The sequence below is a fragment of the Mustela putorius genome, unplaced genomic scaffold, assembly GCF_011764305.1.
Source record: "Mustela putorius furo isolate JIRA1106 unplaced genomic scaffold, ASM1176430v1.1 tig00003850_pilon_pilon_pilon, whole genome shotgun sequence".
In the NCBI taxonomy this organism is placed as follows: Eukaryota; Metazoa; Chordata; class Mammalia; order Carnivora; family Mustelidae; genus Mustela; species Mustela putorius.
In genome coordinates, this window is record NW_025422002.1 from 18,192,147 (window position 1) to 18,213,726 (window position 21,580).

The following is a 21,580-nucleotide window of genomic DNA, read 5'->3' on the forward strand; positions in this document are numbered from 1 at the left end:
GCATATCACACCTCAGTGTGGAACTGGCCTTCGTGTCTCAAAAGCAGCCACCTTACCTGAGGGCCAGATGAGCTCCTTCCTCAACAGTGGGCCTAGGGCTCAGGGATTAGAGGAGAGGGTACGGATGTCGGAACCAGCTTGCCTCCTTAAGCAGGCCATCAGGCCACCAAAGAGGGGGAGTTTATTTCACTTGAGTAAGGAAATGTACAGTGGGAGGCCTGGAGCGGCACGGGGACAGGGTGACAGCTGCCGCGGGCCCGCCCGCCCTGCCCCACTTCCTGCTGCTGTCCTTGCTGGGTTGGGCTGTGGACAGTGTGGCCAGCTGGTGCCAGGAGGCTAGGTGCAGAACAGCAGCTGCTCATCCTTGTCCTCCTCCGTCTGCACGTGCTCAGGCTCCTCCTTCACCTTGAGAGCTGGGGGCCGGGAGCGACTCACCAGTCTCCTGCCTCTCTGCAGAGCAAGTGGACTCTGTGAACTGTGCCCTGGAGGCCCCTTCACTGCACCCAAAGGCGCTGCCCAGGTCCTAAGCGTGCCTGGAAGCCAGGAAGCTGGGGCTGTGGGGTCCCAGGGACGTCCTGGCCTCCCCTATCAGCCCACAGGCTCGGGGCTGGAGCTGTCCTGAAATGACTTGGGAGTGAGCCTCCCCAGCCCAGAGCCTGTTCCCTGTGCTGCAGGCCCCTTGATGTGTGTGTGTGTTGGGGCGCACCTGCAAACACACGGGCAAGTACCTGGCTAAACAGAGAGAGCCCGCTTCCTTTGCTCCAGGGATTTAAGGGGAGACCCCAAAGTGTCTGCTGACTCTGTGTGACAGCATGGAAAGCACTACTCTGTTCAGAGAGCAGCCCCTGTCTGCTGGAGGCTGTATCTGGGCTTGGGCCTGCTTTAGGGAGCACCCCTCCTGCTCCCAGGGCCTGAAGAAAGTGACTGCTCTAGCCTTTGTCTGTGGGGCAGTCAGGGGAAATCCTAGTGATGGGGATGAGCTGGAGTGATGGGTTCTGGCTGGAGTGTTGGTGGTATGGTGGGACCCTATGGGGGCTGAGCTGCACCTGGGTAGGACTAGGAGGGTGCTAGCCAGGCCAGTCACCCCCCCCAGGAATGTGTGTGCAGGACGAAAGGCAGCCCCAGAAGGACTTGCAGGGGAAGATAGTCCCAAGGGGCACCAGGACTGGTGGGCCAGGAAGGGGACAGCCTGCTCTATCCTGGCCTTACTCGGATGACCCCATTTTTCTCCCAGCACCTCAGCAATTAGCTGCAGAACAGTGAGCCAGGCTTGGCTGTAGTTCCCCAGCTCCTCTCAGCCCCACAGTGCCTGGTCATGGGGCCCTTGCCCAGCAGTGACTGCGAGGGGCCACCCTGCCCACCTTCTTCTTGATCTCAGCCTGGGCCCGGGCCTGGGCCCGCTGCACACGCTCCTCCTGCAGCCGCTTCTGCATCATGACTTTCTCCTCCCGGAGTCTGGATGCAGGGGCAGCACAAGACAATTAAGAACTGGAGGCACTGTCGATGCTCCCAGATCTGCTTCCCAGCGCCTCACATGCAGCCTTCAGTCAGGCCCTGGCCCTCCCTCTAGGAGCACACTCCCCTCTTCTCTCCACCCTTCCCTGCCAGGCCTGGTTGGCCTCTGAAACTTGTTCTTGGGGGTTCCCGGCATAGGTCCATCTGCTAAGGACGGTGGGTCCGTGCTGCCTGCTTCTAGCATTCTGACACTGCCAAGTCTCCCTGCCTTCCCCTGCCACTAAACTGGGCTTCCTTGGCTTCCCCCCCAAGTTTGCATCTTCCCTCCCCGGGGCTCTGGCAATGCCGATCTCTTCCTCTCCCAATCCAGCAGGAAAGATGGCCATTGCTGTCCCTTGTCCTTGGGGTGAGGCCATGCTGTCCACACCCTCACTTTGGCTCTGGGCCCCCTTAGCCCACCTCTTCTCCCACTCCAGACTAAGTTAGGGGTCCTCTTTGGAAGACCTCTCAGCATGGAGCACCAAACTCCTGTCTCTCTTGGTTTGGGGGCTCTTTGAGGACGGGTCTGTATCCGACCTCTGTCCTCAGGGCCGGCCTGGGCCTGCCCAGAGCAGAAGCTGGGGTTTGGAGGGCATCGTGAGGGAGCTGGTCAGACCGCGTGGGACAGGGCAGGGGCAGGGACCTGGCTCTCACCGCATGCGACGCTCCTTCTCCTTGGCCTTCTCGGCCTGCTCGATCTTGATCTGGGGCACCCGCTCTAGGTTTTCCAGCAGCTCGTTCAGGTGGTGCTCGATGATGGTGAGCATCTGCACGGCGCCCAGGTTGGACTCCTGCTGGCTGCCGATGCATTGCTGGTACACGTCCAACACCTTGCGGTTCAGGCTTTCCAGCAGTTTGTCCTGCGAGGTGGGCGGGCCGGCAGAAGGGTGGCGTAGGCCTCTGCCCCCCCCCCCCCCCCCCCCGCCACACAGCCCACCACACCCAGTGCCCTTGCTGTGATGCAGCTGCCCTCCTGAGGTCAGCCAGACCCAGGACTCCAGCCATCACTGAGGTTCTACTCCAGCTGCCTCAGTGTGTCCATGGGGCCCAGTCCCCCCCTCGAGGGCTCTCTTCTGCCCCTGCACTGACCTCAACTCCCCACACGACCCTGGCCCATGAGAGCGACTTCCTGTGCTGCCTGTGGCAGATGAACTCCCCTCTCAGCCTGATCTTACATTTAGAAAGTAACACTCCCTACCACATGGACTGAGCGTGAGGACTGAGCAAGGAACAGCAGACAGGCAGGCTCAGGCCAGGAGTGGGGCCCAGCCAACACCCAGGGAGTCTCTGGCAGGCCGCGGGTACACCAGCCTGCTTGTTGTGGCCTCCTGCGTACCTGCCCTGGGCTGGTACACGGTAGGTGTTCAACAGTAATTAGCGGGAATTAGGAAGCTGCGATTCTGCCTATGCCCCCAGTGCACTGTCAGGAAGGGTGCGCAGTGTGCCCTGGAACATTCTTGGCCCTCTATGCCCTCAGAATTCTCTCACTCTTTCAGGCTGGCTTGGGGGCATGCCTTCTTCCTCCTGGCAGGGTCACTTTCTGGACACTTTGTGTTGAAGAAACAGATGTATTTGTTGAGTGAAAGAAGGAAGGAATGGAGGAAGTGTGCTGGGCAGCTGAATGGCCAAGGGGCATAAATACACAAGATGACTCCAGTTGGGGGACCAAGGGCCTTCTCTAGCCAGTGCCCCTCGATCAGCCCTGCAGAGCCTGGAAGGTGGTGAGGTCAGCACTGGGTGCTCCCAGATGTGCTCGTCAATGGATTGGGCCCCAGGGCTGTGGTCACCCACGCTCCCTCCACACTTGCTGCCCTCTGGCTGCTGATCGGGGGGCCTACCTCCTGAGCACCCTTGTACTTGCCGAAGTGGAAGACTCGGGCTTTGAGCTCCAGCTCAGCGGCAGTCTCCTCCTCCTTGGTGATGGACATCATCAGTGTGGTGACCCACTGCTTCAACTGGTTGACCTCCTTGTCCCTGGATTGGGGACCAGCAGGGCCCTGCCCACTCAGTGCAGCTCCAGGCACTCCACCTCTCTGAGCCTCATTGCCCCACTACTGTCCTGAGAGCTAAGGGGCCGTGACCGCAGAGTGCGTGCCCAGGGACCAGAGATGCTGCTGAGATGCAGGACTAAGATTTAAGATCTTTAACAATCAACACTATGAAAAAAATAAGTAACAGCTTTATTGAGGCATAATTCACATACCTATAAAATTCTTTTAAAATGTATAATTCAGGGGGCACCTGGGTGGCTCAGTTAAGCATTGGACTCTTGATTTCAGCTCAGGTCATGATCTCAGGGTCATATGATCAAGCCCTGTGTTGGGCTCCATGCCCAGTGACAAGTCTGCTTGAGATCCTCTCCCCTCCCTCTGGCTCCCCCCCTGCTTGTGTGCTCTTTTTCTCTCTCAAATAAGTAAAATCTTTAAAAAAAACAAAAACCAGTTCATTAGTTTTCAGGATATTTATACAATTGCACAACCATCGCCATCATCTCATTTCAGAGTATTTTCATCACCCAGAGGAACCCATTCCCCATTAGCAGCCACTCCCCGTCCTTTCCTTTCCCCCCCACTGTGTATCTGTTCTGGACATTTCATAAATGTGGAGCCATACAGTGGTGGCCTTTGTGTCTGGCTTCTTCATTCAGCAGAATGTTTTCAAGGTCTCTCCATGTTAACGGCATTGGTCAGAACTCCATTCTTTTGGAGGTTTATGTGACAGTTCCCTGTGTCGATGGACCATACTTTGTTGAGATGGACGTATGGTTGATCCTATCTTTTGACTCTTAGGAATTATGCCGCTGTGAACATTTGTAGACAGGTTTCTGTGAGGACATGTTTTTAATTCTCTTGGGCATATATTTATTTTTTAAAAAGATTTTATTTATTGGGCACCTAGGTGGCTCAGTGAGTTAAGCCTCTGCCTTCGGCTCAGGTCATGGTCTCAGGGTCCTGGGATCGAGCCCTGCATCAGGCTCTGCTCGGCGGAGAGCCTGCTTCCCCCTCTCCCTTTGCCTGCCTCTCTGCCTACTTGTGATCTCTCCCTTTCTCTGTCAAATAAATAAATAAGTAAATAAAAGATTTTATTTATTAGAGCTAGATAACACAAGCAGGGGGGAGGGACAAAAGGGAGAGAGAAACACTCCCCACTGAGCAGGGAGCCCAATGCGGGGCTTGATCCCAGGATCCTGGGATCATGACCTGAGCTGAAGGCAGATGCTTAACCAACTGAGCCACCCAGGCACCCTTGGGCATATATTTAGAAATAGAACTCCAAAAATCAATTTTTAAATGAAATAACAAACTTAATAAAATAAAAATCTGTGGCTCTTCCCCCATTTGTTGATAGAACTTACCGTTTTCCCAACCCTAAGCAAAGGCCTGTGAACTGCTGCTCCTTTGCCCACTGTGGGTCCCATGGCCTGTCACATGCACCGGCACAGGCATGCAGGCCCCCCCCGGAGCCCTCCAGGCTACACTCCCCTGACTTTGGGGTGGAGGGCTGAGAAGCCTGTGAGTTTGAGGGGGGCTGAGGTAGGTGGGCCAGAGGGACCACATGGAGCTCACACACAGCCCACCCCCCTCCGGTGCTGGTGGGGCTCATGCAGGTCACCTGGGATGACATCAGAGAGCATGTCCTGGGTGTCAGGATCAACTTTTTTCCAACCACACATGCCCATTGTAGGGGTAAGTATGTTTAAGGTCAGTGGTACTTGTCCCAAAATCTAGATACATGATTGCATTCAATTTTAACCTTTTTTTTTTTTTTTTTTTAAATACTTCCTTCACTTCCATCCCCTTAACTGGTAAGTGTGATCCTACAGCTGGCACAGGGCTGCTATGTTTGCCCTCCTTTGCTATATGGATGCGGCGGCGGCGGCGGAGGGCTTTTTGTTGTTGTTCTCTTTCTTCTCAGGGTAACTGGGATAAAAAGATACCCTTTCCCTACTGGTTCTCTGTCGATGTAAAATTGTTGGGTTGCAATATTTTTTACTCAACTAGAGCTCGCCAGTTCATGGGAATGCAAAAGCATGGGGGACATACTGCTGAGCATTGCTCCTCAGGCTAGCTTGCATGTCACCTGCATGTTTGTCAGAAATGCAGGTTCTAGGGGGGTTCCAGTGTACAAAGAGTCTAAGAAGCACTTCAGTGCCGGAAAAGTGACCTCGTCTCTTCAATACCTGGACTGCAGGGGGACAAGAAGCTGGAGAGGGAACCTATAGACCGAAAGGGATTTAATGACACAACAAATATTGAAGAGCATAATCTTACTTAGATTCTCATTCAAACAAAGTTTAAAAACTCCAATCATTTATGGATTATGAATATTTAATATTAAGGATTACTGGTTTTTCTAAATGTGATGATCATATGGTGATTATGTTAAAGAATCCATATCTTTTTAGAGATATCGACTGGCATATTTACAGATGACATGATACATGCCTTTGCTCTGAAATAATATGGGCGGTGGAGAAGTTGGTGGAATCTAGGTAAAAGGATATTAGCTATGAGTTGATCACTGCTGAAGCTAGCGATGGGACCCTGGGGACTCATGATACTATTCTATGTTTATAGATTTATACGTATGAAATTTTCTTAAAGCTGTTGGACTGAATTGCAGAAGTTATAAAAAGTTTTTGAAAGGTAACAAGATGATCTCTTAATAAATGCCTGGGGACATATAGCCAGAAAGCTTAGTATTAAAAAATATATAAATAAATAAAAAGCAAACACCAGCAAATAGGAATAAAGTTCATTCAAAAGACCAAGCAAAAGAGAAGGAGTTACCATATTCCTGCAGAAATAGCAGGAAAAAGAACAAAAATTAAAAATTTTGAAATAGAGAAAGATGGCAGAGTAGGAGCACCATAAATCTGTCTCCCCACCAGACAGTGATTGCAGAACCTATCTTATATAGCCATCTTGGAACTCTGGAGTCTATTGAAAGCTTGCAACTTCCAGGGAAAGGCTTGGACAGTAATTGTGGTTAATTTCCCTCCATTTCAGCTCTAAGCATAGTAACACTTGCCCAGCCATCACTCCCAGCCATGTGGTAGGCAGCTGTTCAGGTTTTCTGGAGCAACTAGCACACAGCCTGTTGGAGCTAGGGTGGGCAAAAAAGGACCTTGTCCTCCAAAATGTTGGGGAACTGTGCCCTGATCCCTGATTGGTGCTTCTGACCACAGAGGAACAGACAAATAGTTAGGCAGCCCTTGTTTCAAGCAACCCCGTAATCCCCCACTTGACTTTCAGGGGATTTAAAGGCCAATGCTTTTTCCTTTCTCCATTTTTTGCTTTTTCCCCCTTGGAGAGCCAGATCTTAAAGACTGAGGACATGCAAAAACAACAGCATATATGGAAAAAATTAGAAAGTGACCCTGCATGCCCAGGGAAAGTCTCAGAAAAGACCTACATTTACACTTGCAGGAGGAGTCTCAACATAGAGACAACCAAAAATTTCTTATAAAAAAAAAAAAAACACAATGGAGCAGGGAAATGAAAAATTCACTAGAGGTATTTAAAGGCTTATCTGAGCAGGGAGAAGAAAGAATTAGTGATCTTGAAGATAGGACAATGGAAACTATCAAGGCTGAGGAACAGAAAGAAAAAGATTGAAAAAAGCAAACAGACCCTGACAAACCAGTGGGACGCCATCAAGAGGATCAATATATGCACCATAGGAGTCCCAGAAAGGAAAGAGAAAAGGGGGCAGGGAGATGATTCGAAGAAAAATAGATGAAAATTCTAAAATTAATGAAAGGCATGAATATAAGCATCCAAGAAGCTCAAGGAGCTCCAAGTAAAAGGAAATAGAAGAGCCCCACACTGAGACATTACTATAATCAAACTATTACAGGATAACCAAAAGCCAAAGCCAGAAAACTTTGAAAAAGAGAAGCAAATCATTTTACACAGAGGATCTTCAATATGATTATCAGCAGATTTCTCATTAGAAACTTTGGTGGTCGGAAGGCTGATATAGTTGAAGTGCTCGGAGGGGAAGAAAAACCTGTTAGCCAAGGATTCTGTATCTGGCAAAACTGTCCTTTAAAAGTGAGGGAGAAGCTAAGAGATTCCCCAATGAACAAAAACGAAGGAGTTCATCCCCATGAGACCTGCCGGGCCAGAAATGCTCAGGGGAGTGCTGCACAGTGAAACGAAATCAAGACAGTAAATTAAAGCCCTATGACAGACTAATAATCTCAATAAAGGTATAATGTTGGCAATTTTAAAAGCTAGCAGAAATGTAACACTGGTTTGTAATTAGAGCAAGGGAAGGAAAAGAGCAAGGGTAGCAATACTAGTTTGTAACTGTTTTCTACATGATTTTGGAGACTAATACATTTAAAATAATTTTTAGTTTATGTTTTAGAGCACACAATGTATGGAAACAAGGTTGTGACATCCGCAACCAAAAAGATGATGATGGAACTGTAAGGGAGTAGAGTTTCTGTATGTTAGAAATTAAGGTGGTATAGATTCAAATTTGAGTGTTAACAACCCTGGATATTAAATATAATCCTCATGGTAGCCACAAAGAAAACAGCTATAGGATATACACAAAAGGGAAAGAGAAAGGAATTTAGATATTTCACCACAACCAGCTAAACACAAAGAAAACAGTATTGCAGGATATGAGGGGCAAAAACTATAAGGCATATAGTAGACAAAAAGTACAATGACGGAAATCCCACCATATCATTAATTACTTTAAATGTAAGTGGGCTAAATTTTCCAATCAAAAGACAGACTGGCAGAATGGATAACAGATGATTCAACTATATGCTGTCTGCAAGAGCCTCACTTGAGACCCAAAGACACAAAAGTGTTGAAAATGAAAGGATGGGAAAAGATATTCCATGCAAATAGTAACCAAGAGAGAGAGCAAGGGTAGCAATACTAGGATCAGACAGAAAAATTCATCAGAGACAAAGAAGGACCTTATATATTAATAAATGTCTAATACAATAAGAAAATATAACAATAATAAGTATTTATGCACTGAATGACAGAATACCAAAATATTTGAAGCTGAAATTTACAGATGGAAGGGAAAACTAATTCTATAATAATAGTTAGAGACTTCATTACCTACCTTGCAATAGTGAACGAGTAAGCAATTAGGAAAAAGAAGACTTAAGCATTGCAATACACCAACTAGGTTTAACAGACATACACAGAAAACTCTACCCAACAACAGAAGCATATACTCTCAAGGGCAAATGGGGCATTTTTCAGGCTGTCCCAAATATTAGGTCCACAAACTAAGTCTCAATAGATCTTTAAAAAGATAGATATTATACAGACTTCTCTGTCAACAACTGGATGAAGTTAGAAATTGTTAACAAAAGCAAAACTAGAAAATTTCACAAATTTCTAGAAATTAAAAAACACATTTTAAAACAACATGTGGACCAAAAATGAAATCATAAGGGAAATTAGAAAAAAATAGAGATGAAGAAACCTGAGAACACAACAGAGCAAAACTTGTGGGATGCACAGCAAAATTTATGGTGCTAAAGGGAGTATTTACGATGGCAAAACTTATATTTTAAAAAGAGTTAAACTAACAACCCAACTTTACAACTTAAGGAATTTCTAGTTAAAGAAGAACAAATTCAACCTGAAGCTAGTAGAAGGAAATAATTAGTAAAAAATTAGAGAAAAGCAAAAAATTAAAAAAATTAGAGAATAGAAAAACAATGAGTTTTTCAAAAAGAAAATGACAAAAATGACAAACCCTTAGCTTGCTTGACTAAGGAAAATAACTGAAGTTACTAAAATGAGAATGAAAGTGGGAATATCACTACTGATCCTACAGAAATAAGGAGGATTAGGAGAGAGCACTATCAGCTGTGTGCCTCCAATCTGGACAACTTGGATAAAACTGACAAATTTCTAGAAACACAAAATCTACCAAGACTTAATCATGTAGGGGTATCTGGGTGGCTCAGTCGGTTAAGCGTCTGTCTTTGGTTCAGGTCATGATTCCGGGGTCCTGGGATCAAGCCTCATATCAGGCTCCCTGCCCAGTGGAGAGTCTGTGTTTCTCTCTCCTGCAACTGTCCTTCCCCCAAGTTCGTGCACTCTCTCTCTCTCTCACTTGCTTTCCCTCAATAAATAAATAAAATCTTAAAAAAAAAAAAGGATTAAATCATGTAGAAATAGAAAATCTGAATAGGCCTATAACCAGTAAGAAGATTGAATCAGTAATCAAAAATCTAATACCGGGGCACCTGAGTGGCTCTGTGGGTTAAAGCCTCTGCCTTTGGCTCAGGTCATGATCCCAGGGTCCTGGAATCGAGCCCCACATCAGGCTCTCTGCTCGGCGGGGAGCCTGCTTCCTCCTCTCTTTCCCCCTGCCTCTCTGCCTTCTTGTGATCTCTGCCTGTCAAATAAAATCTTAAAAAAAAAAAAAATAGGGAGACGGAAACAGCCTCCATATAATAAAAGCCGTATCTGAAAAGCCCACAGCAAACATCATACTGAGTGGTGAAAGTCTGGAGGATTTTCCTCTAAGATCAGAGGGTAAGGATGCCTGCATTCACCACTTCTACTCAACATAGTACTGGAAGTTCCATTCAGAGTGATGAAGCAAGAAAAAGAAAGAAAATCATTCAAGTTGGAAAAGAAGTAAAATGAGTTCTTTGCAGATGACATCATCTTCTATGAAGAAAACCCTAAAGACTCCACAACAAAGCTATTAGAATTAAATGAATTCAGCAAAGTAGCAGGAAACAAAGTCAACAAAGTCAATGAAATGCAGTTCTATATACAAATAATGAACACTTTTGAAAAGGAAAACAAAAACCGTCTCATTTACAATAGCATCCAAACAATTCCACTTGCAATAGCATCCCAAAGTTAAAAACAGAAATACTGTATGCCCTGGCAATTGTGCTTTTGGGAATATACCAAGAAGAATTGAAAACAGAGCCTTGCAGAAGAACACCCATGTTGACAGCAGCATTATTCATAGTTGCTAAAATGTGGAAGCCACCAAGTGAACATGATGGATGTATGGAGAAACAATGTCTAGACATAAAAGGAGTATTATTTAACCTTAAAAAGGAAGGAAACTCTGACACATGCTACCCCATGAATGAAACTTGAAGGCATTAAGTGAAATAAGCCAGTTACAAAAAGTCAAATATTGTATGATCCCACTACTAGGAGGTACTCAGAGTAGTCAACACCAGGAGAATGGAGAGATATTAGTAACAGGGATAGAGTTTCAGTTTTACAAGATGAAAAGAGCAGAGAGTTGGACAGTGGGGTTGGCTGCACAATGTAAAGGTACTTCATACCACTGAACCAGACACTTGCAAGTGGTTAAGATGGTAAATTTTGTGTTATGTGGATTTTATCACATTGAAAAAGGAAAAGAAATAGAGACCCCCTTTGCCTCCACAAACTCAAGAGCAGTGCTCTGCTAGACCCTGCCCAGCATTTAGCATCCTGGAGGAAACAGGTGACACATACTTAGTTCTGGTTCCTATATGGGTACCTGGGCTTTTAATTTTATTTTACTTTTTTTGAGGTGGGGTGGGGCAGAGGAGGAATGAGAGAGAGAGGGAGAGAGAGAACATCTTAAGCAGACTCCATGCCCAGACTTGGGGCTCAATCTCATAACTCTGAGATCATGACCTGACCCCAAATCAAGAGTTGGACACTTACCCGAGCTAGCCACCCAGGCACCCCCTGAGTGCCTGGCTTTTTGTTCATTTTCATTGTCTGCTTTGATACTGTGGCTTGTTCTGCTCACTCTTAAACCCTGTAGGAGGTGTGTAGTGTGAGCCCGTCTCCCTGCATGTGGGCCTGGTCTTTGCTTCAGCACAGGGAAACCTTCACCCGTCACTGCACTAGCTTTTGCTCCTCCATTCCGTGTGCAGCCATGTCCTGGAATTCCTTCCACATGTGCCCTGCACATGGCCTCCTGGGGTCCTATCGCTTCATCTCCTTATCCTTTCCCTTAAAGTTCTCGGAGCTGTCCCCAGCTTAACATGGTTCCCCTTGCCCACTTGATGGCAGGCTGCATCCAGTCCTCATTGTGGTCTTGACCTCCTGTGGGCTTGTCTGCACCCAGATCTGCCTCTCTAGCAGCAGGGGTGCAGCTTCTTGGGAGGAATTAAGATGTCTGTCCCAATTCTTCAGGATCTACATTTACTTCAATTTCTCACACACATCCCTTAATGAATGTTTCTTCTCATGTTTATGGTGACATTTTCCTGTTTGTGTGTCCTTTGAGCTGCACATGGGTGCAAGTTCAATAACAGGGACTTCAGAGGAGTTGTGCCATTTTGATCATGCGTCCAGATGGAACCTGGGCTGGAGGCGGAGGTGCAGGCTGCATTTCCTCTGAGCCATGGAACTCATGTCTGAGGGGCAGCCTTGGTTGCAGGTGTCTAGCATGGCTACCAAGACTCAGCCCACACAAGGTCTCACCTTAGCCTGAGGTCAGCATTGGAATGTGCTTTCTGGAGCTCGTGGTCCCTTCCGTGTGGCTTGCCTTGCTCTCTGGGCTCTGGCTGCTGCAAGACCAATCCTCATTTCCACCCCTGGCTCACTGCAGGAACAGAGAGTCTGAGTTGCTTCCTGTTCCTTTTCCAACTAACTGGCTGGTTTGGGTTTTCCTGGAGGAAGTTTTGCATGGTTTCCAGGAAGGGATTCAGGCTTAATTTCTCTTTTCTGTTCTTTTGGTCAATGTGGCAGAATCTGGGAAGTGTTGGGTTGGGCTTCTCTGCTCATTCTTCTCCTGGGTCCCGTCACCTCTCTGGCTGCTGGAAGTGCCGAGCTGATGCTGGTGTTCAGGCTCTGCAGCTTACTGCAGGCTGTCCTGAGGTCCTTGTGCTCCCTTCTGTATCCAGGGGTCCATCTTCCTGGGCTGGCTCCCCTTGGTCCTCAACTGGAGGAACTGTGGAGTGAGCATCTCAAACAGATCACAGCAAGGCAGGCAGAAAATGGGGCTAGGACCCAGTGTAGAAAATTCAAGGAAGTGCTCACCCTTGGGGTCACACATGCACCTCTCTAAATATTGTGCCCTGGGTGTCTCACCCACTTCACACCAGTCGTCTCTGGCCAAGAATGAATGATGCTGTTCTCTCCACCAGGGAGGGAGGACATGGCTCGTCCTACAGCCCTTATGCACCCAGTCAATGCAACGCAAGTGACAAAGTTAGCCTTCAATAATACTGTTATTGAGATTTAATTTACATATCACAACATGCACCCGTTCTGTGTAGCATTTGATGAGATTTGACAAACTTATACACTGATGTAAGGACTAACATGATCAGGACAGTGATCATTTCCATCACCCCAACATTTCTTCATGCCCTTTTGTATGAACTCCCCCCACCTTCCCCAGGCACAGGCACCCAATCGGCTGATGTCTCCATTTTTTTTTCCCTTATGAGCAAACCTCTAAAATGACCCTTAGTGACACCTGCCTCCTCAAAGGTATTCACACCCTGGAATGTGGGCTGAGCCCAGCGGCTTGCTTCTAACCCATGTAGAATGGGATGTCGCTTCTGTGATTAGTTTACATAAGATCATGACTTCCATCTTGCTAGCAGACTCACTCTGTTGGCTTTTTGGCTTGTACACTTTGAAGCAGCAAGCTGCTGTATCAGAGAGCCCATGTGGCAAGAGACTGAGGGTAGGCTCTGGCCTACAGCCAGCAAGGAATCAGATCCTGCCAGCAGCCCGTGAATGAGCTGGAGTGTGGCTCCTTCCCCAAGTGCAGTCTTGGAATGACCGCAGCCCAGCTGCCACCTGGGCAGCAATCCATGAGAGGCTCCGGAGCAGAGGAGCCGGCCCAGCTGAGCCCAGATTCCTGATCCGCAGAAAGGGTGAAATAAATGTGTGTTATATTAAGCCACCAAGTTTTGGGATGATTTGTTATGCAGCAACCGATAACCAATACAGCTGGTTCTAACATTTCACATGAATAATACAGTCAGTCTGGCTTCTTTCCGCGCAGTGTGTGTAAGGTTTGTCCGCATTGTTGCCTGTGTTAACAGCTTGTTCCTTTTTTACTGCTGAGTAGATTTCTATAGTGTGTAATGGCCCCTTTACATGACCACACCCTAATCCCAGGACCCTGTGAATATATTATACTACTTGGCAAGGGAGAACAAAGGCGGCAGATGCGATGAAGGCTGCCAACCAGCTGACCTGGAGATGGGGAAATGAACCTGGGTTGTCTGGTCGGGCCCAGTGTCATCATACGCATCCTTATAAATGGAGGAGTGAGGCAGGAAAGAGAGTCAAGAGTGAGGGGGTGTGGGAAAGACTCAGCTGGCATTGCTGGTTTGAAAATTTAAGGAGTCATGGTGGCCTCTGGAAACTGGAAGAGGTAACAAAAAGATCTCCCTTTCAACCTCCAGAGACGAATCAAGTCCTATTGGTGCCTTGATTCTAGCCTGGGAAGACCCATTTTGGAATTCTGGTCTTGAGGACTGTAAGGGACACATCTGTTGTAAGGCACTCTGTGTGCAGTCATTTGTTACAGCATGCACACGGCTTGTCTGCTCCCCTGCTGTGGGCATGCAGGCTGTTTGTTTTCTTTTCTTTTTTAAATTTTATTTATTTTAGAAAGAGTGAGCAAACAAAAAAGCATGACAGGGAGAGGGGCAGAGAGAGAGAGAGAATCCTAAGCAGACTCCATAGAGCAGCACAGAGCCTGATGTGGGGCTTCATCTCAACCCTGAGAACATGACCTGAGCTGAAATCGACAGTCAGACACTTAAACAGCTGATCCACCCAGGTGCCCCCAGCATGTGGGCTGTTTCTTGTTCTTGCCTATTATGAATAATTTTGCCGTGAAGAATCCTGGGAATTTTTTTTTTTTTTTATGTATGTTGTCTCTAATACAGCCACTCTTCCAATGTTGGAACAGACTTCTCATTCGTTGTAGTATAAGTTTTTAATAGAGACTTCAACTTTAAAAGCAGTTTTAGGTTCATGGCAAAATTGGGCAGAAGGTACAGAGCTTTCCTAAATATTCTCTCCTCACACCTGCCTTCCCTCACCATCAACATACATTTGTTACAATCAATGAAAGTACACTGACACATCATTATCACCCAAAGCCAATAGCTTCCATGAAGGTCCACTCTTAGTGTTGTGCATTCCATGGGTTTGGAGAAATGTATAATGACATGTATCCATCATTAGGGGTATCATACAGAGTCATTTCATTGCCCTAAAGATCCTTTGTGCTTCACTTACTTATCCTTCCTTCCCCCCAAGCCCTGGCAACCACCAGTCCTTTCATCATCTCCATAGTTTTCCTTTTCTAGGATGTCCTACAGCTGGAAACATACAGTTGTAGCCTTTCCAAAAAGCCTTCTTTCACTTAGTAATATGGTGTTAATATTCCTCCCTGTCTTTCCATGGCTTAATAGCTCATTTGGGAGGGGGCACTGAATGATACACCCTCGCTGGAATGTGCCAAGTTTGTTTATCCATTCACCTACCGAAGGACATCTCGGTTGCTTCCAAGTTTTGGCAATTATGAGCAAAGCTGCCATAAACATCTATATACAGGTTTTGTGTGGACATAAGTTTTTAACTCCTTTGGGTAAATACCATGTAGTGTGCTTGCTGGATCATATGGCAAGAGTATGTTTATCTTTTTAAGAAACTGTCTTCCAAAGGGGCTGTCCCATTCTGCATTCCCTCCAGCCATGGCTGAGAGTTCCTGTTGTTCTGCATCCTCACCAGCATTTGGTGCTGTTAGTCTTTTGGATTTGGGCCATTGGAATAGGTGTAGATATTAGTATCTTATTGGTTTAAGTTGCAATTCCTTAATGACATTTGATGTTGAATATCTTTTCATATGATTATTTGCCATCTTTATCTATTCTTTGATGAAGTGTCTGTTCAGGTCTTTGGCCCATTTTTAATCATATTATTCATTTTTTATTGTTAAATTTTAAGACTTCTTTGTATATTTTGGATAACAGTTCTTTATCAGATTTGTATTTCACAGATATTTTCTCCCAGCCTGCGACTTGTCTTCTCATTCTCTTATCTTTCATAGAGCAGAATTGTTAACATTCATAGAATCTAGTTTATCACTTTGGGATTGTGTCTAAACATCACCAGACCCAAGGTCACCTAGATTTGCCCCTATGTTATCTTCCAGGAGTTTTATCGTTTTGCATTTTACTCTTAGGTCGATGATCCACTTTGAGCTAGTTTTTTATGAAAGATGTAAAGTCTATGTCTCAATTCATTATTTTGTGTGTGGATGTCCAGTTGTCCCAGCACCATTTTTTTTTGAAAAGTCTATCTTTGCTCCATTGTATAGACTTTGCCCCTTTGTCAGAGATTAGTTGACTATATTTATGTGATCTGCTTCTGAGCTTTCTATTCTGTTCCACTGATTTATTTGCAAATAACACAGCGCTTGATTACTGTAGCTTCATAGTAAGTCTTGAAGTTGGGTAGTGTCAGTCCTCCAACTTTGTTCTTTTCCTTTAATAATGTGTTGACTATTCTGGGTCTTTTGTCTCCCTATATCAGTTTGGCAGTATCCACACGATAACTAGTTGGATTTCCATTGGGATTGTGCTAACTCTATAGATCAAGTTGGGATGAACTGATATCTTGACAATACTGAATTTCTTTACCTATAAACATGAACTAGCTCTTTTTAATGATTTGATCCATCATCAGAATTTTGCATTTTGCCTAATATAAATCTTGTACATATTTTGTTAGTTTTATTTTTTATTTTATTTTATTTTATTTTATTTTTTAGAGAGAGATATTGAGCAAGTGAGGCAGGGGCAAGGAGGGGCAAAGGGAGAGGGAAAGGGAATCTTAAGCGGGCTCCATGCTCAGAGGGGAGCCCAAATCGGGGCTCGATCTCATGATCCTGAGATCATGACCTGAGCTGAGTTGAGTTGGATGCCTAACCAACTGAGCCACCCAGGTGCCCCTTGTTAGTTTTATATGTAAGCATTTCTTTTTTGAGGGTGCTAATGAAAATGGTATTATGTTTTCAACTTCAAATTCCACTTGTTCATTGTTAGTACATAGGAAATGAAGTTTTGTCTAGTAACTCTGTATTCTGTAACTTTGCCATAATGGTCTACTAGTCCAGGAGTTTTTGGTTGATTCTTTGAGATTCTCTACATGTCATCTGCCAAAAAGCTTTATTTCTTTCTTCCCCATCTGTATACAGGTATTTCTGCTTTTCTAAACTTTGTATTACCCCACTTCCCTTTTATGAAACATCTTCATTAGTACCTGTTTTTGCTAACTGAAAGAAAACTAAAGAGGAAGATATCCCTGCTTTTGTTCTTGATCTTAGTGGGAAAACTTGAAGTATGATATTAGCTGTAAGCCTTTGTAGATATTCTTTATCAAGTTCAGGAAGCTCTCTATTCCTAGTTAACTGAGAGCTTTTATTATGAATGGGTGTTAGATTTTATCTAATGCTTTTTCTGGATCTATTGATATAATCATGTAATTTTTCTTCTTTAGCTTGTTGATATGATGGATTACATTAATTGATTTTCAAACATTGAGACAGCCTTGCATACCCTGGAAAAATTCCACTTGATCATGATGTACAATTCTGTTTATACATTGTTCCATTCAATTTGCTAATATTTTGTTGAGGATTTTTACATCTGTGTTCCTGAGAAATACTGGTCTGTCATTTCCTTTTCTTGTGATGTCTTTGCCTGTTTTGGAATTAGGTTAATGCTGGTCTTACAGAATGAGTTAGAAAGTATTCCCTCTGTTTCTGTCTTTTGGAAGAGATTGTAGTGAATTGGCAAAATTTCTTCCTTAAATATTTGGTAAAATTTGCCAGTAAACCCGTCTGGGTCTGGTGCTTTCTGTTTTGAAGGTTATTAATTATTGGCTCAGGGGAGAGGGGTGGGGAGATGGGTTAGCCCAGTGATGGGTATTAAGGAGGGCGTGTATTGCATGGAGCACTGGGTGTTACATGCAAGCAATGAATCAAGGAACACTACATTAAAAACCAATGACATACTGTATGGTGACCAGCATAATAAAAAAATTGTCTTGATTTCCTCAATAGATACAGGCCTATTCAGAAAAGTGTATATATACATCTTCTTTTCTTTTCTTGCCCAGATAGGGCAGATGAGTTTATGACAGCTAATGCATACAGGCCATGACTCTCCTGGAAATAATAAAGTACTGGTGCTCAAGGACAGCTCAGCTGGCTAAAGACCAGCAACTGGAGCTCATCTCCAGGATTCTGCTCTGCATGTGTGTTTGTGTGTGTGTTATGTTGCCTGGTTCCTGGAACCTAGGAGTCTGCCTGCATCTCCGCAGCTCATCTCTCTCTCTCTCTCTCTGAGTTGGAAGGGAGTCACCCTGAAAAACACCAATGATGGAACCCTTCCCTCTCCCCACCCGGTCAGCCCTGGCAGGAGACTTATATGTGGAACTGAGTATTTTTCAGGGTGACTCCCAGCTTTCTAGGAGACACAGTCTTGCCTGAGCGTGCTGGTGGTTTTGCATCACCTGCAGGAGACTCTGGGCAGGAGATTCTCCATGGCAGGACATGAGCCAACAAGACATAGATATTCATCCATGAGGAACACGACTTCCTAGGGGGCATCAAAGCCTTGGGCTGGCTTCCACCTTAAGTCTTTGCTCCTGTTCTGCCTCTGCCTGGACCCTCTTCCACCAGATGTCTGTGCAGCTTCCCATGCCTTAAGTCTTTACCCCTGTTCTGCCTCTGCCTGGACCCTCTTCCACCAGATGTCTGTGCAACTTCCCATGCTCAGGAAGTGCCTGGGTCAAATGATGCTTTCCCCCGGAACCCTGCCCTCTCCCTCCACTTCAGTCTCCTTCTCATATCACTGTCTATTTTCCTCTGGCACATGTCACATCTACAAGTCACATCTGTGAGCCTGTCTGTCTCCATCAAATGTCAGCTCCATGAAGCAGGCCTTGCTTATCCTTGGAGAACCTTGACCTGGGCCTGACCCAGAATAGGTCTCACCCCATGTTTGGGTGTGAAGGGATGATTTCTTGCTCCTGATCAGCCTCACCTAGTGCCCCAGCCTGATATGGCCCAGCCCTGCTGGGCCTCATGTCAGCAGAAACCCCCTGGGTGGGAACTCCTTGATACCTTGATGCCTCCTGCTGGCTGAAGGCTGCTCTGGGTGGAAATGGGACAAGCCCCATGTGTCTCCACCTACCTGACCTCTTCCCACCCTCCACCCTCCCAGCTCCCCTGCCCAACAAGGCATGACCTCTTCCTAGAGTCAGGCTTCCAGTGGAGCTTTCCAGAAAGTGGAAGCTAGCGCAGGGCAAGAGCCCTGGATGGGCGGATGGGTGGCTGCACAGCTCAGCTCCCAGTGGCTATGGGGGTCCCAGGATGACAGCCAGTGACAGAAAGCTCTCCTCCTCCCACCCAATCAGCCCCAGCAGGAGACCTACATGCGGATCTGTGTGTTTTTCAGGGTGACGTTCAGATCATCCAGGGCCTCTTCCATCTCCTGTGTGTTCTGGATGAGCGAGAGGTTTTGCTCTTCCAGCTTCATGAAGATGTCCAGGAGCTGCTGGGGATCTGTGAAGTACAGCTCCAGCTCCTGCAACCAGAGCCACGTGTGCAGGCTGGCTGGGCAGCACAGAGGGACTAGCTTCTGCAGCCCCACCCAGAGCGGGGCCACTGACCTCCCCGTCGCTGTCTGGATCCTCATACATGGTGGAGATAGAGCTTGACCTGCAGAGAGATGTGAGGTCAGGGCACTGCTGTCCAGCCTGGGGGGCAGAGGTCTGGTGGTGGTCTTACTTTACCCCCAATGGGGAAGCCTCCCCTCTCCTCCCACCAGCTGACCTGGAGAGGGCACTAGTTTCCCTCTTGGCCCCATACATGTCACACAGCAGTTAGGGGAGGGTTTCAAAATTCAATTAGTTCATGTCATTTCAGTTAGAATAGAACTCAGCCTCCTTCCTGGAGCCTATAGAACTCCTAATGCCCCCTCACCTCCCTCTGCTACCCCTTAAGTTACTCAGCCCCTGTTCCTACCAGCTCTCTTTCTGTTTCTCTGGTTGCTGACCCTATCTCAGGACCTTTGCACACACAGCTTCCACTGCTAGAGTTGCCTCGCCCCATTTATCATTCTTTTTCTAAGAACAACCTTCAGGGCCTTTTCTGCCCACCTCCCCTATCTAGATTTTCCCTTGGCACTTTCCTTGATGGTCCTCTCAGAGCTACCCTGTGATACTCGAAGCCACTTCTGCCTGACCCTGAGACTATCCTGGGTTGGCCCTCAGGGTTGTGGGGGAAAACTATGAGCTTTGAGCACTCAGCATGGGGACCTAGGAGGCCCTGCTGGAGGGGACCTAACCTCAACCGACTTCCAAACCTGCTTTCATCACCCCTCCTGGCCTCCTTCAGCTTGGCCCTTGCCCTGGATGTGCCAGTTCTGGGGGCTGAGAAGCAGGTGGGGTAGGCTCATAGCCAGAGGCATCTGGGTCCCACCCATAAGAACCCAATCTGAGGCCTGCCTAACTCCAGGCTCTGACCTACGTGACAGGGAAAGGTGGTAAGTGCAGGACTCTGTGGGATCCCAGAGGAGGAACCCTGGAGGAATTCCCAGAAGAAGGGTCACAGTAACAGCCAAAGCACTCACCAGACCTGTGGCTCATACTGAACACTTGATGTCTATTTGGCAAATGAAGAACATGCAGCTTAGAGAACTGGCTACCTGCCCAAGGTCACCTGCAGGGCACTGCTGACCCATAAGGTGCCTGAGAGTCTGCCCTACAGATGGGCATTGTCTGTGGGGTGGGCTGGACTTCAGCCCCTACTTGCCCTCTCTACTGAATGCCTTGTGCAGCCCACAACCTGCCCAACTGTACTCAGTGGCCCTGGTCACATGGCTAAAAGATGGAGGGACCCAGGTAGTGTGATCCTAGACCTCTCTTCTGAGGGATTGCCCCAGCATGGGGCCTTGAGGGTGAGGCTCCTGAGCTGAGGGCAATGCAGGCAGGGGAAGCATGCATAGCTAACCTCTTAGAGCCTCTGTTCAATAAGGAACTGGAAATGACAGTTCCCACTGGCCAGGGTTGCAGGGATCCAAGTTAACTTGAGGCTTGTGCCTGGCCCACCAATGGTGGCTACTCTTCTCCACAAGGCACAACCATGATGCATAAAGAGGAAAGTGAGCTCAGAAACTGGTAGCACTCAGGTCTCCTTGCAGCCCAAGAAACATCAGTTTGGGATGTGGGAGGTTGAGTAAGGAGAACATCAAAGGGAGCAGGGTATGCTCACAGGGGCAGAGATCAGGAGCTGGTGGGGGAGAGAACCATGGGGAAGGGTTAGCAGGCTATTGTAGAGAAGGAAGGAGAGAGAATGGTGCACTTAAGGGAAGAGCAGAAGATACAGACCTTGCACAGCAGAATGGTGGGGAGGTTCCTGAGCTCCTGGGCCACCCATTCTCTCCAACCCTTGTGCCACCACACTTACCTAAGCTGATAAACTAGAAAGCTTCCAAGAAAACAGAGGAGACTATTTCAGTGGGATTGGCAAAGATTTCTTACATAGGACACAACATTCACCAACCATAAAAGCAAAGATTGGCTAATTGGACTCAAAAGAATAACACTGAGAGACTAATAAGACAAGTCACAGACTGGGCAAATATAGTCATACTACTCTTTTACATGAAGGACTAATGGAAAACCAGAAGTGGAAGACCAATAATCCAATAAATATGTACAAAAATTGAATAAACACCTCACAAAGGAGGTGTCCTTATATATATGCCTTATATGTATGTCCTTATATATGCCAACATATATGTCATCATGAAAGTGTCACGAAGACCGCAATGAGATACTACCCCCACCCCCATAGGACTCCTGTCTTTTATTCTCCATATTCTGATCTTTTCACCCCTGGGGCTGAGTTGACTCCTGACTGGACAGACTATCTCTCCCAGGGCTAGCCAATTCCTAGAAAGGGTAAAGGACACACCCTTGAATATGCTTTCCAGGGGCAAACCAACCAATACCAAGCTCTCATAGCTCTCACTATTCCCCTGCCCTGGTGGCCAGATAACTGAGGATACCCCTTG

At 46.7% G+C, this 21,580-nt stretch overlaps 2 protein-coding genes across 4 annotated transcripts in view; one reads left to right on the forward strand and one right to left on the reverse strand.

Annotated features, from left to right (window-relative positions):
- Positions 1-21,580, forward strand: part of ZXDC (ZXD family zinc finger C) — a 96,419-nt gene that overhangs the window by 38,843 nt on the left and 35,996 nt on the right. The window lies entirely within an intron of this gene.
- Positions 128-21,580, reverse strand: part of CFAP100 (cilia and flagella associated protein 100) — a 49,418-nt gene continuing 27,965 nt past the window's right edge. For all 3 annotated transcript variants that reach the window (XM_013055358.2, XM_013055361.2, XM_013055355.2), the window contains 6 exons: positions 19,173-19,221; positions 18,936-19,087; positions 3,333-3,468; positions 2,149-2,354; positions 1,362-1,455; positions 128-450 (listed from right to left, as the gene is read on the reverse strand). In XM_013055358.2, the coding sequence (XP_012910812.1) occupies positions 337-450; positions 1,362-1,455; positions 2,149-2,354; positions 3,333-3,468; positions 18,936-19,087; positions 19,173-19,221 (751 nt within the window). In that variant the 3' untranslated portion in view covers positions 128-336. The remainder of the gene's footprint in view (positions 451-1,361; positions 1,456-2,148; positions 2,355-3,332; positions 3,469-18,935; positions 19,088-19,172; positions 19,222-21,580) is intronic.